This window comes from Podarcis muralis, chromosome 13 (genome assembly GCF_964188315.1).
Source record: "Podarcis muralis chromosome 13, rPodMur119.hap1.1, whole genome shotgun sequence".
NCBI classification, from domain to species: Eukaryota; Metazoa; Chordata; class Lepidosauria; order Squamata; family Lacertidae; genus Podarcis; species Podarcis muralis.
In genome coordinates this window covers 38,644,260-38,658,154 of record NC_135667.1, presented here as the reverse complement: position 1 = coordinate 38,658,154, position 13,895 = coordinate 38,644,260, and the positions used below count along the sequence as shown (strand labels likewise).

At 46.4% G+C, this 13,895-nt stretch overlaps 1 protein-coding gene across 3 annotated transcripts in view; it reads right to left on the bottom strand.

Moving 5' to 3' along the window:
• The window catches only part of LOC114581722 (RNA binding protein fox-1 homolog 1-like), a 43,103-nt gene that overhangs the window by 26,844 nt on the left and 2,364 nt on the right, over positions 1-13,895 (bottom strand). For 2 of the 3 annotated variants that reach the window (XM_028702198.2, XM_028702197.2), the window contains exon 2: positions 1,384-1,605. In XM_028702198.2, the coding sequence (XP_028558031.2) occupies positions 1,384-1,605 (222 nt within the window). Of the gene's footprint in view, positions 1-1,383; positions 1,606-2,711; positions 2,869-13,895 lie in introns of those variants that run through there. The other variant, XM_028702199.2, reaches the window with a different exon arrangement.

Genomic DNA, 13,895 nt, shown 5'->3' with positions numbered 1-13,895 from the left:
GGCTCAGCAGAAGACATTGTGCCTAGGCCCACCTCAAACCTCAGCCAACCTTTTACTGGTACTGAGGTAAATTCCAGTCCTGCGCTCAGGCCCAGTGCAGCCATAAGGGAGGAGTAAAAAGTGAGCACTTACAAGATGGCGAAGGGCATCGCTGCAAGAGAAAACCAGGGAAAGCAGATCTATAAGGAGCTACTAAAATGGGTTTGGAAAGGACCATAGGTAGAGTCTTGATAAGACACAAACTCGGCCCTCCAGATGTTTTTGGGACTACAATTCCCATCATCCCTGACCACTGGTCCTGTTAGCTAGGGATGGTGGGAGTTGTAGTCCCAAAACATCTGGAGGGCTGAGTTTGGGGGTGTCTGGTGTAGGTAAAGGAGGAAAGGGCAGTGGTTATTTTGGGGTGGGGGTGGGGGATAACTATTAGGTCCCATGAATCTGAATCTCTCTCTCTCTCTCTCTCTCTCTCTCTCTCTCTCTCTCTCTCTCTCTCTCTCTCTCTCTGCTGTCAACAAGCAGCAGTTGTTCAGTTGTTGACCAAAAGCACATTCTACATATGCTCAGAGGCACTTCTTTTCCTTGTTTGTTCCAAGATTTGGGGGCTGTGGCCAAGGAAAGTCCAAACTGACGAGCACAGAAACAAAAACACACAAAACTTCCTGTGTTTAATTTTCTAAAATGAACAGCCTCGGTGTCTGAGCCTGTCCCATAAGATTTATCCTTTGCTTTGGGAGTCCATTCCCCCCCCCCCAACTTTTCAGACGTAGGAGTTGGTAATGGTTTGCTTCATGGCGTGAGGGTGGAATAAGACGCCACTCTCTGCACATGGTTAAGAGATGCTTCACAGGTGTCAGGGCTCAATCCTGAGAACCCAAAGGGCTAAAAGCAGCCCCTGTGGTGAACCGTGACCACGCAAAGTCCTGCAAGCCCAGCACACACCCGTCTTAAATCTACTCTCCTTCTAAAATCCCAAGATCCCCCTCTCCTTTCAGAAAATCCACCTGCCAAACACCAAACCCCCAAGAGATGTCACTCTTTTCCCAGAGAACCCTGGAACTGAGGCTCCTGGAGAAAAAAATCAAGCCTGCCCTACACAGCTTCTTTTGGGGTGCAAGATGTGGAGACCAGGAAGGAAGAGATGGAAGTAAAATGCAACTCTTTCCTGCATTCAGGTTTTTTTCTATAACAAATAGGGGGGTCCAGATCCTTGAACCAGCTCCTGAACAATTTCGGAGGAATGCTGCAAATGGAATCAGGGCCATTACGATGCATGGTACCCATAACACACCCCTCGAAATAAAAAAATACCGTACCCCCAAACCACCCACAATTCCCCATCCATTTGCCCAAGTGAAGCCAGCCAGACCTTCAGCCATCACTTACCGCAGGCGGTGGGGGCAGAGGCAGGGGTTCTGGCGCAGCTGTTCCCTGTTCGGGGAAGATACGAAGGCTGTGATCCGGCGCTGTTTGGGATGGGTACTCTGAAGGGGTGCTGTGGAGATGGTACTGCGGAGGCAGCCGGGCCTGGGGTGGCGGCGGCGGGTACTGAGCTGGGAACGTCTGTGTCATGGCATCCGCTGGCGGTACCGCTGCATCTGGACTACCCTAAAGGCAGGAAGAGCAGAAAGACAACAAAGTTAGGAGCTGCGGGCAGCGAACAAGAGGGGAGCGATCGCAGCCATTTTCCAGAATCAAGCAGGGCTGGGGATAGAGCTGGCTCAGTCACCAATCTCCATCCCCGCAACTGCTAAACACCAATTCCTCTCTCACAACACGTCCACCCACCTTCCTAATACGCTGCTCTCCTTTCCAGACCTTTTCAGTATCCTTTGTCCCAAAGACAACGTATGAGAATAGTATGTAGCTCTCCTCCTCAGGGACCTATAGACATTGTCTCAGTAACTCTTACAACACCCCTGTGAGGTAGGACACTATTATAATCCAAAGCATGCAGGGAATGGAAAGAGAAAAAAGAAAAATGCCTAAGGTTATCCAATGATATAGGTGGAGGAGAGAGCTGGATCAGGGAGGTCCCGATCATTCATCCCCAATACCCTAAAATCCAGCACTAGGTAAATCCTTTTCTCCACAATTCTTGTTCACAGGGAACCCAGGCCTCCAATTATCCTGACTAGTTGTCTTTCCAATACAGGAATAAAGACACACTTTTAACCCACCCCTAACCTGATAAGCAGGGACGCGGGTGGCACTGTGGGCACTAGGGCTTGCCGATCAGAAGGTCAGTGGTTCAAATCCCTGCGACAGGGGGTGAGCTCCCGTTGCTCTGTCCCAGCTCCTGCCAACCTAGCAGTTCGAAAGCACAAAGTGCAAGTAGATAAATAGGTACCGCTCCAGCAGGAAGGTAAACGGCGTTTCCGTGCGCTGCTCTGGTTCGCCAGAAGCGGCTTAGTCATGCTGGCCACATGACCCGGAAGCTGTACGCCGGCTCCCTCGGCCAATAAAGCAAGATGAGCGCCGCAACCCCAGAGTCGTCTGCGATTGGACCTAATGGTCAGGGGTCCCTTTACCTTTAACCTGATAAGCAGCCCACTCCTTCCTCCCAGAGGACCCTGGAGTCTCATCTCACAGCTGTGCTTGCCTGAACCAATTACACTCCCCCCCCCCCATATGGGAGCTCAGGCTCTCAAGGCAAACCCCACCCCAGTTTATCATAATAAGGACAACGAGGCAGCCTGCAAGATTTCACCCACCTACGCCAACAGGCCCCATCCCTTGGCACCTTCCAGAGTCTCTGCCGGGATAAGATGCTCAGGAAAAACGCGCACACCCTTTCTCTCCCCCTGGCCCAGGACTATAAAGGCATCCCTTGTGCTTCCCCCTCCGCCAATGGGGAGAAATTGCGACAGGCGCAGGCTCTCCCATTGGCCAGCCTCTTATCAACACCTCCTCAGCCCTTATTTGGAGTTGCTGGACTGTCTCTCTTTGTCTTTCAGCTGTTTGGGGGCTTTTGAAAAAAAAAACAACCCCCCGGCTGCAGATAAAGAAGAAAGACAGCTGCAAGATTTCGCTGGAATCTGCAATTTGCCAGGCAAGCTCAGCCCTGTGGCCCACGCACCTGCCCCACCTGTCCCATCGGCAGGGGCAAGGATTAATCTGAGCCCAAGGGCTTAGTCCTAGAAGGGACCAGGTTGTTTATGCATCGGTAGTATGAAGATATTAGGAATCTGAGGGTGTGTATTGGCATCTCAGACTGAAGAAAGCAAACAGTGCTCCTGTTAGCACAAGGGGCTTTAATTCTGGCTACATGTTTCAGCTTGCTTAATTAGGAGGATTAATCAACAAAAGCTTGAGTTGATTAACTGGCAGGGTTGAGAGTTGAGGTCGCATGCATTACATTCTAATCTTGTCCCACCCTTTCTCCAAAGGGCTTGTGTATATTTCTCCCTGTCCCCATTATGATAGGGTGAGAGTGAGTGGGATTTCAGAGCTGTGTCGATTTGAACCCAGAACTTCCCTGTTCTGGTCCCAAACAGCAGCCACTACACACACATACACAATGGTGCTGTTTGGGTTCTGGTGCACCACTGTGTCAACCGGGATTCGAAAAGGAACTATTGAAGGTGGAATTTCCTTCACGCGTTATGAGATAACTTTTGTATGTTATCTCACATTTCTTTCAACATCTCAAAAAGGCATAGAATCACAGAACGGAAGATTTGGACGGGACCACTAGCATCACCTAGTTCAACCCCCTGCAATGCAGAAATCTTTTGTAGTGAGGTTCTGGTGAGATGCAAATGTATTTAAAGGTAAAGGTACCCCTGCCCGTACAGGCCAGTCTTGACAGACTCTGGGGTTGTGCGCCCATCTCACTCAAGAGGCCGGGGGCCAGCGCTGTCCGAAGACACTTCCGGGTCACGTGGCCAGCATGACAAGCTGCATCTGGCGAGCCAGAGCCGCACACGGAAACGCCGTTTACCTTCCCGCTGGTAAGCGGTCCCTATTTATCTACTTGCACCCGGGGTGCTTTCGAACTGCTAGGTTGGCAGGCGCTGGGACCGAACAACGGGAGCGCACCCCGCCGCGGGGATTCGAACCGCCGACCTTTCGATCGGCAAGCCCTAGGCGCTGAGGCTTTTACCTACAGCGCCACCCGCGTCCCGCAAATGTATTTACACGTATTCAATTGGTTAAAAAGATGATTCATTGACAAAATCCTTGGTGGGTGGCTCTGTTTTAACTATGGGTCCCTGATGCCCTCATACAGTCCCTGGAAGTCGTACAACTGTTGGCACAATTTGCAATAATGCACACACAAATGTGCTGTGAATTTATTTTTTTCAAATATCAACATATCAGATAGAATAATCAATACAAACTAAGATGACATAAAAAGAGTAAAAATGACTTCCCTCCACCTATATGTGATTTTTCCTTTTAAATTTTACTTCACTAGTCGTGTTCTTGTACTATCTTATACCACCGTTTCTGTTATGCCTATTACTCTGTCACTTCTCCTTGCGATATCTTAGACTTCATATCAATATTTTAATACCAAAACAATGTTTTTACATGTATTCCTTTACGCAACTCCATTCTTTATTTTGATTTGATTTTCCTCTTATAATTGCTGTCAATTTTGCCATATTTATAAATTCACAAAATTTGCTCTGCCAATCCCTTATTGTTGGGCTTGTTCCCCTTTCCAATTTTTTGCGATCAAGGTCCTGGCAGCTGCTGTTGCGTATAGGAATATATTTTTCATACTTCTGGGGATATCTTCCATTACTAAACCCAGAAGGAAAAAGCTTCTGTTTTTTTTTCTCCTAAATGATATTTTAAATATGCTGTGAATGGTGGGATTTGTCTGCCAACGTGATTTTCTACCTCTCCTGTGAAGAACGATGCTTGAGGAGGGCTGAAGCACAAAATCCTTGCATCAGATCAGACTTTATCTTCAAGAGCTTCAATTCCCACACATCTCCTTTGCTAGAGCTTGCAACAGATGGGATGGGAAGGTTTTATGTGAACATGCCACTGTCCTACCAGACAGTAGGGCCGGCCCAAAGCATTTTGGCACCTAAGGCACCCACTTTCCTCCCAGGGAAAAAGAGGTGAGTGAAGATCTGCATCAGGAAGGGGGTGCAGGGAATAAAGATCTACATCGGAATAAAGATCTACATTGTGATCTGCTACCCCTGTGGAGCCTGATGCCTGAGGCAGTCACCTTACCTTGCCTCATGCTTGGGCTGGCCCTATCAGACAGTGTAGAAGAAACCGAGACCTTTGCTGATCTGCCCAGCCACGGCCATAACTGGATCCTAGCCACAATTACCCATGCTTTTGCTACTCCCCATTTAGTTTCTTGCAATGCGCTGTTCGAAAAAGGTGTGGAAACGTCTCAGGTGGTTCAAAATAGGGCTGCAAGATGGTTTGCTTGGACTGGCCAGTTCCTGTTGGAAGTGCATCAGCAGGCATCACTCAGCTTCTTACATACGGTAAGTGCTAATTATGTTAGTGTTAAAGACAGCTAACCAAGAGGGGTGGAAGTATTGCTTAGCAACCAGGCAGAGTGACATGAACTTTACTGGGCTCAGGAACGCAATACCTCAAGGATCGCCTCTTTCCATATGAAACCTACCCGGACCCGGAGATCATCTTCTGAGGCCCTTCTTCGTGTGCCTCCTCCTCGAGAGGTGCAGAGGGTAGCAACACGAGAACAGGGCCTTCTCTGTAGTGGCTCCCTGTCTGTGGAATGCTCTCCCCAGGGAAATTTGCCTGGCGCCTTCATTATACACCTTTAGGTGCCAGGCAAAAATGTTCCTTTTTAACCAGGCCTTTGGTTGATTTGATTGACATCATATGCCCTTTTAAAATGTGGGGTTTTGGGGGGGGAGGGGGTTATTGGGTTGTTGTTTTTATTTTGATTATATATTTTGTGGTTTTATATTTTGATTTTGTTCTGTGAACCGCCCTGAGGCCTCCGGGTATATAGGGCGGTATATACTGTATTTTTCAGTGTATAAGACTGAAAAAGACTATTTGTGGGGACTCAAAATTAAGAAAATGCACTATGCACTATCCATGTATAAGACGACCCCTTATTTTAAACTTCAAAAATTTAGGAAAAAATATAGTCTTACGCACAGAAAAATACAGTAAATTAAATTATTATTATTATTATTATTATTAACCGAGCTAGCACACACTCTGACTGGCTATGTAGTTCTGGGAGGGTTTTCTTCTGTATGTTTAGTTGAGTGTCTTCATGCTATGTATAAGGCCTGAACTAAGAAAGACAAAATCTCTCTTTCTCTTTGAAACATACACTGGTTTTTTTCCCCCTCCCAGCTTTTCAGTTCCTCTGAACTTTGCTTGCTGGACTCCGTCTGTGTTATTTAAGTGACTTTGCTCGCATCTACATCACGTGATGACACCAACATTTTATCAGCTTCCATGGCTCCGGCCCAATTCAAAGTGATGATCTTAGCTTTTAAAGCCCTTATTGATTTGGAGCCAGGATGTCTGAAAGATTGCTTTGGCTCACTTATACCTACCCTTAACTTGAGATATTTAAAGAGGCTCTCGCCTTCTTTGTGGTCATTCTAGGTGCCATGTGGGAGGGGTTGAGGTGCATGCCGAGTGATTTAAGTTTGCACAATTGAAGTGGATTAAAGCGCTCTGTTCCTCTTGCACAGCAAATCCACTTTTTAAGATGTTCAGAAAAAGATGGGCAAATGCACTGAAAAGTGTGGAATGAATGAATGACTTAAGTAGAAAACGTATAAACAACCGCACAAGCAAATCAGGATGAATGGAGGATGAAAGCTCATTGTCACATAATCGCCTCATAAACAAATCAGAATGGCTGCTTATTGCCAGGTGACGACTATTTTTATTCTCCCAAGCCTTAAAAACAAACTGTGATTTTCATGCACTGAGCCTCGGTTTATGTGCCGTGTAAATTTATTTATTTATTTAGTCATCTGGCTTTATTCTCTCTGCTGAAAATGTTTAGGCTGCAAGTTATCCTTTTATGATTTTGCTATTTTATTCCATTGCATTTTGATAGCGTTTTATCGTTGTATGTTAGTGAGCTATCTGTAGAACAGGGTTACTAGCCAGCCTTACATAAATATAGCAAATAAATGAAGAGTTGTCACTGGAGTGGGAAATCTGGGTCTGTGCTGCGGCACTGCAGACAACATTTGGGGACTCAATAACTGATCACCCCTCCATATCACACACATACACCTAACTCGTAACATGGAAAATTCCAACAGATTCTTTTTATGTTCTTAGATCAGACCCTCCGAGTGTCGCTATTTTCCAGGGACATCCCTGATTTAGAGAAGCCATCCCAGTTTCTGATTTGATCCCGGAATGTCCCAATTTTCCTTAGGATGTCCCTATTTTCTTTGGGGAAATGTTGGAGGGTATGGAGTCATCCAAGCTCCTGCCCCTCAATGAGCTGTCTGAAGACAATCCTGTATAGGGAAGGTTTTTTAAAAAAATGTTTAATGTTTTATTATGTTTTTATATGGTAGGGACGCGGGTGGCGCTGTGGGTAAAAGCCTCAGCGCCTAGGACTTGCCGATCGAAAGGTCGGCGGTTCGAATCCCCGCGGCAGGGTGCGCTCCCATTGCTCGGTCCCAGCGCCTGCCAACCTAGCAGTTCGAAAGCACCCCCGGGTGCAAGTAGATAAATAGGGACCGCTTACTGGTGGGAAGGTAAACGGCGTTTCCGTGTGCTGCACTGCCTCGCCAGATGCAGCTTCGTCACACTGGCCACGTGACCCGGAAGTGTCTCCGGACAGCGCTAGCCCCCGGCCTCTTAAGTGAGATGGGCGCACAACCCTAGAGTCTGTCAAGACTGGCCTGTACGGGCAGGGGTACCTTTACCTTTACCTATGTTTTTATATAAGTTGGAAGCTGCCCAGAATGGCTGCGGCAACCCAGTAAAATGTGTGGGGTATACATAGTGAAATTATCGTTAAGGAACGGGACATCCCTATCTTCATCGGAGAAATGTTGGAGGGCGTGTTCGGTATCAGAGAGATCTTGTAATAATAAAACAAGTTATATAGAAAGCAGAAGGGGAGGCATTTTTAAAAGGGGGGCTCTTTGCCCATTGACCGAAGCAATATACTCTCCAGATGAAAAGAAAACAAAAGTTCCAGCCCATGCATTTTGTGGGACTTTGGTTACAGCTTCAGAAAGAGATGTCAGGCCCAAGAGTTCAGGAGAAGTGCTAAATTAAAGAACCATATACAGTGGTGGGTAAAAGCCTCAGCGCCTAGGGCTTGCCGATCGAAAGGTCGGCGGTTCGAATCCCCGCGGCGGGGTGCGCTCCCGTTGTTCGGTCCCAGCACCTGCCAACCTAGCAGTTCGAAAGCACTCCCGGGTGCAAGTAGATAAATAGGGACCGCTTACTAGTGGGAAGGTAAACGGCGTTTCCGTGTGCGGCTCTGGCTCGCCAGAGCAGCGATGTCACGCTGGCCACGTGACCCGGAAGTGTCTCTGGACAGCGCTGGCCCCCGGCCTCTTGAGTGAGATGGGCGCACAACCCTAGAGTCTGTCAAGACTGGCCCGTACGGGCAGGGGTACCTTTACCTTATACAGTGGTACCTCAGGTTACATACGCTTCAGGTTATATACGCTTCAGGTTACAGACTCCACCAACCCAGAAATAGTACTTCAGGTTAAGAACTTTGCTTCAGGATGAGAACAGAAATTGTGCAGCGGCGGCGCGGTGGCAGCAGGAGGCCCCATTAGCTAAAGTGGTGCTTCAGGTTAAGAACAGTTTCAGGTTAAGAACGGACCTCCGGAACGAATTAAGTACTTAACCCGAGGTACCACTGTAAATATAGGTGAAAATGAGCATTCTGCTGTTCTTCTGAAGAGGGAATAACTTGCAAGATAGATGGGACTCCAGAATTTCCATTTGTGTGAGAAACTAACTGGTGCCTCAGCTGTATCACTATCGGGCCAAACTACACTTGCCTGTATCTTATGTTTTTCCTCCTGTAGGGTAAATAGCAGCCAGGGGAGGCTGTGTGTTAATCCTTGCCTCCTCTCACACCCACAACTCTGCAGTTTTTACATTACTTGGAGTGCACTTTCCCTTTGTTCTTTCGCTTTCCATCCTTCATTAATATTCTAAAATCACGGGCCACTTTTCACATATTGTTTTAGGCTTTCCCACCCAGGCTGATGCTTTGAAACAGGAGTGGTTAACCTGTAGGGCTATGCTAGTTGGGGCTGATGGAGTTGGAGCCCAACAGCCTTGGAAGGACAAGTTATCAACCCCTGCTTTAAAATTGCCTTAAACACACTGAATGGGAGGGCATATGTCCAGCTCCCTTGAACAGCATAGAGTTCGGTAGCATCAAGAGATAAATCTCCCCTCGCCATGAATTCCCCTCCTCACAGCTGAAGGAGCTTAGGGCATCCTATGCCATCTAGCATTGCAATAATTAGGACACCTCTGACAGTTTTGTGAAAGTTTCCAAGACTGGGTGCCCTTCACTAAAAACCTGAGTGCAAAATATTTTTTTCTTCCCTTCGGAGCTAAAGGCATGAGAAGACATGTCAGAGAGAGTGCTTCTAATCTGAGGAACAGATTACTCATGTGTGTGTGTGTGTGAGAGAGAGAGAGAGTCAGGCGCTTTAAAAAGCCACCTGTCTCCTATGAAGTTCTTTTCCTCATTTAGGAAACAAAGGGAGTAAATAACCAGCTGAAATTTTCCAGCCTTCCAGCCTGTTCCCTGGGTTTATGTGCTACCGTCCTGTCCCGTCACTGCGCAAATCACAGACACTCGTCACCACCACTGGGTGGTTTAAGCAGCACCCGGGAGGCCATTGCTTATCAATGCTGGCTCCACTTCCAGGTCTTATAAATAGCTCCACTTCATAAACAGCACCTTCTTGTCAGTCACAGCCCAAGAGGGGCCCGAATTGGGGGGTGGATCATAAATAGATTTACTCTCCAGTCCCAAGGGATCTTTCTGAGGCCCAGGAATTGCTGAGGTGCCTTTGGCAGGAAGCCAGGTTAGCCTTGTATTTTAAAAACAAAACAAAATAAAAACTTCTGTAGATAGTTTCTCCTCTAGCCCCCATCCCAATGACGGGGAACCAAATACAATGCAAGCCACTTTTGAGTTTCTCTGAAGTTAATAAAAAATAAGAGTAATAATAATGAGGAGGAGGAGAAGGAGGATAATGCTATTATTTGTACCCAACCCATCTGACTGGGTTGCCCCAGCCACTCTGGGCAGCTTCCAACATATATACAGTGGTACCTTGGGTTACAGACGCTTCAGGTTACAGACTCCGCTAACCCAGAAATAGTACCTCGGGTAAATAACTTTGCTTCAGGATGAGAACAGAAATTGCATGGCGGCAGCAGGAGACCCCATTAGCTAAAGTGGTACCTCAGGTTAAGAACAGTTTCAGGTTAAGAACGGACCTCCAGAACGAATTAAGTTCTTAACCTGAGGTACCACTGTGAAAACATAATAAAACATTACACGTTAAAAGACTTCCCTATGCAGGGCTGCCTTCAGATGTCTTCTAAAAATCAGATAGTTTTTTTATTTCCTTGACATCTGATCGGAGGGCGTTCCACAGGGCAGGGGCCACCACCGAGAAGGCCCTCTGCCTGGTTTCCTGTAGCTTCACTTATTGCAATAAGGGAACCGCCAGAAGGCCCTTGGAGCTGGATCTCAGTGTCCAGAGGGGGAACTTAAAACGTAAGATTTTCCCCCATGGCAGAAGGTTTATGGGTTTGGGGCCTATGAAAAGGGCCACAGCTCTGCGACAGAGCATATACTTTGCATGCAGAATTTCCCAGGTTCAACACCACTGATTAAAAGACTCAGATAGCAGGCAATGGGAAATATCCTTCTCTCTGAAACCCTGGACAGCTGCTGTTGCCAGTCAGAGTGGACAATATTTGTTGAGCTAAAGGCAACTTCCTATGTACCGTGATGCTAAAAAGTGAACAGGGTCTCCCACGAACTGTCAACAGCTTTAAAAAGGAGCAGCAGGTTATGTTCACATGAAAATTACTGTTATTTTAATATGACTTTTGCAGTGGATCTGCAGACATAGAACTGGGCACACCTGGGTGGTGACTCCTCGCCTCTTGACATGTTAGCTGCAACTAGAGCCTGTCACAACTGGTGCACATTTCAGTAATCCAGCCAATACATTGGGGCTGACATAGAAATAACGTCGAGATAAAAATTTTTTGCCACACCATCCAGTACTTAAATCACCTGGGGAAAATATAGTAACCCCACTTAGACTCCTGTCATGGACAAATATGGTAAGTTGCAGGATTTGGTGGCGGGGAGGGTAGTATTTGTCCCAGTTTCAGTTATTCAGCTTACAAGAGACCTGGTCCCAAACTATTGAGGTTCAGGGCTTTAGTATGTTTTCTGTGCCCTAAGAAAGGAAGGAGAAGAGGTAGCCTTGCTTTTGGTGTGGCTGCTAGCCTACAAAGTAAGGGCTCAGCCAACTGATACTAACTCAACGTTTGTCTTCAGACTACTCACTTGACCAGCAAAAAGGCTCTGGAATTAATATGCAGTGAATCAAACCAGAAGGGGAATTTTCTGAGCTGTTCCTCACAGCCACACCAGGGGAATATGGAAGACCTTAAAGCAGGCATGTCCAAAGTCCGTTTTGGGGGGCTAATTCGGCCCCCTGGCAGGTTTTATCCGGCCCCTGTGGCAGTTTCTTTATTGGGGTCAAATCCTAAAAAGCGCTCAACAACTTCGGTCAGCCCTCACGCACGTTCACTTAATCAAATCTGGCCCTCTTTGAAAAAAGTTTGGGCACCCCTGCTAAAGGGAAGCCACCAGTCTTGTTCGCATAAAGTCCTTTATTTGCTATACATGAAGCAGCAATCATTAGTTGCTTCCTTGAGAAGTCTTGTGAAGGCTTGCCCTTTTGCTCAGGCAGGCTTGGCCCCGGATCTACATGTTAGAACCCTCTGGTTTCCTTTTTATTTGCATTTATTTTATTTATCTATAAGAAATACTTCTATTCCACTGTATCTCATATATATATATATATATATATATATATATATATATATATATATATCACAGCAGTTTGCAACACTATAAAAACATGAAACCAGACAATAAAATCATAGGAAGTGAAAAAGAACAAATTAAAAGCAGAAAGAAATTAAACGCAAACAGCAATCGACATCTGTGGGGGGATGTACTCTTAATTGCCTGCATAGGCCTGGCAGAATAGGAAAGTTTTCAGCAGGTGTTTACAAGTTGGCACAGGGGGCACCCACTGAATTTCAAGTGGCAGTGTGTTCCACAGGACTGGGCCAATGACACTAAAGGCTCAGTTTCTCATTGTTGTCAAAGGAGCTTCACCAATTCAGGGAATGAGCAAAGATACTCCTGCAGATGATCTCATGTGAAATCATCATCATCATCATCATCACCATCATCATCATACCCCGCCCATCTGGCTGGGTTTCCCCAGCCATTCTGGGCAGCTTACAGCATATATGTATGTATTTGTAAATTGTTGTCTTAATTTGTTTTAGGTTGTGTTTTAATACTTTTGACGATATAGTCGTTGGTTTTCAGTGTGTGTATATGTGTGTGTGTGTGTGTGTGTGTGTATTAATCCAAGTTTTTTGAAATGTTAAGCAGTTTCAAAGATAATAAAGAAATAAATACAGCAGTCCCACTTTGATTTCTACAGCTTGTGATCATGCCTTGTTCATGCCAGATCCATATGTGCAGAGGTTCCACCAAGCTGTTAGATTTCCTTCTTTTTGACAAAGCCCCAGCCTGCATATCATCTGGAACACTTTTTATTCCAGCCACGGATGAGCACTGATGTTTGTATCAGCTTATCCCTTGCCAAATATACTTCAGTAGGATTTCCCCTGCAATTTTTCCCCTGAATATTTTCGCACCTCTCACAATATGTGTGAAATGACAGATGCAAATATTTAGAAAGCTTGTCAAGATTCTCTGTTCTGCCAGCTTTTCGGTTGGCAATTAGGGCCGTCTGAGATTTTATGAATGCATGAGGCAGAAAATCACAAAGCGGGTGTCCTGTCCCTCTGCCTATACTAAAGCAACAACTGATCATTTGTAAACTTTTAATGGCACAGGTCAGGTCTTTTGGGGAGGGGGGTTACTGGCAGCAAATACAGTGGAACCTCGGCTCCTGAACACCTTGGGAGGCAAACGTTCCAACTCCCGAACAATCGAAAACCAGAAGTGATTGTTCTGATTTTTGAACATTCTTTGGAAGCCAAACATCTGGCGTGGGTTCCGATTGGCTGCAGGAAGCTCCTGCAGCCAATCGGAAGCCGCGCCTTGGTCCCCAAACCATTGCAGAAGTTGAATAGACTCCCAGAACAGATTAAGTTCAGGAACCAAGGTTTTACTGTAGTCAATTATTGATCAATTATCAATTGTGGCATTGATTGCCATCAGCCATTTTGGTGGTGTTGTTGTTTTGCCTCAGACACCAAAATGCCTCCGTTGCGCCACAGTTTATCATTGCTGCTGTTCCAAAGAGACATTCATATTCTGCTTTTGTTGACTCGTGACTCGTAGTTTTGTTGTCTCATTTTTTAAGTTGTGTCTTTTCATGGGTTTGAATCTACTACCGTCTAGTGTTCAAGGTTGCTCGCGAAACAAGTCACTTCTGTGTGTGACTTTGAGCACTTATTACAGTTGCGGTGGAAAAGGTGGGCTAAAAAAACATAGTTACAAAAAGGGGCACCGACTTGCACGCCACATTGAGGCAGCCCAGAATCCCACCCCCTCAAGCGCACGAGCCCCCGCCTGTCGGTGGCGGGGGAGGCTCAGCCCCCTGCCCAAAAATATTGAGGGGGCCAGAGTCCCTCCCCCCCCCCTATAGTTGGTGCCCCTGGTTACAAAA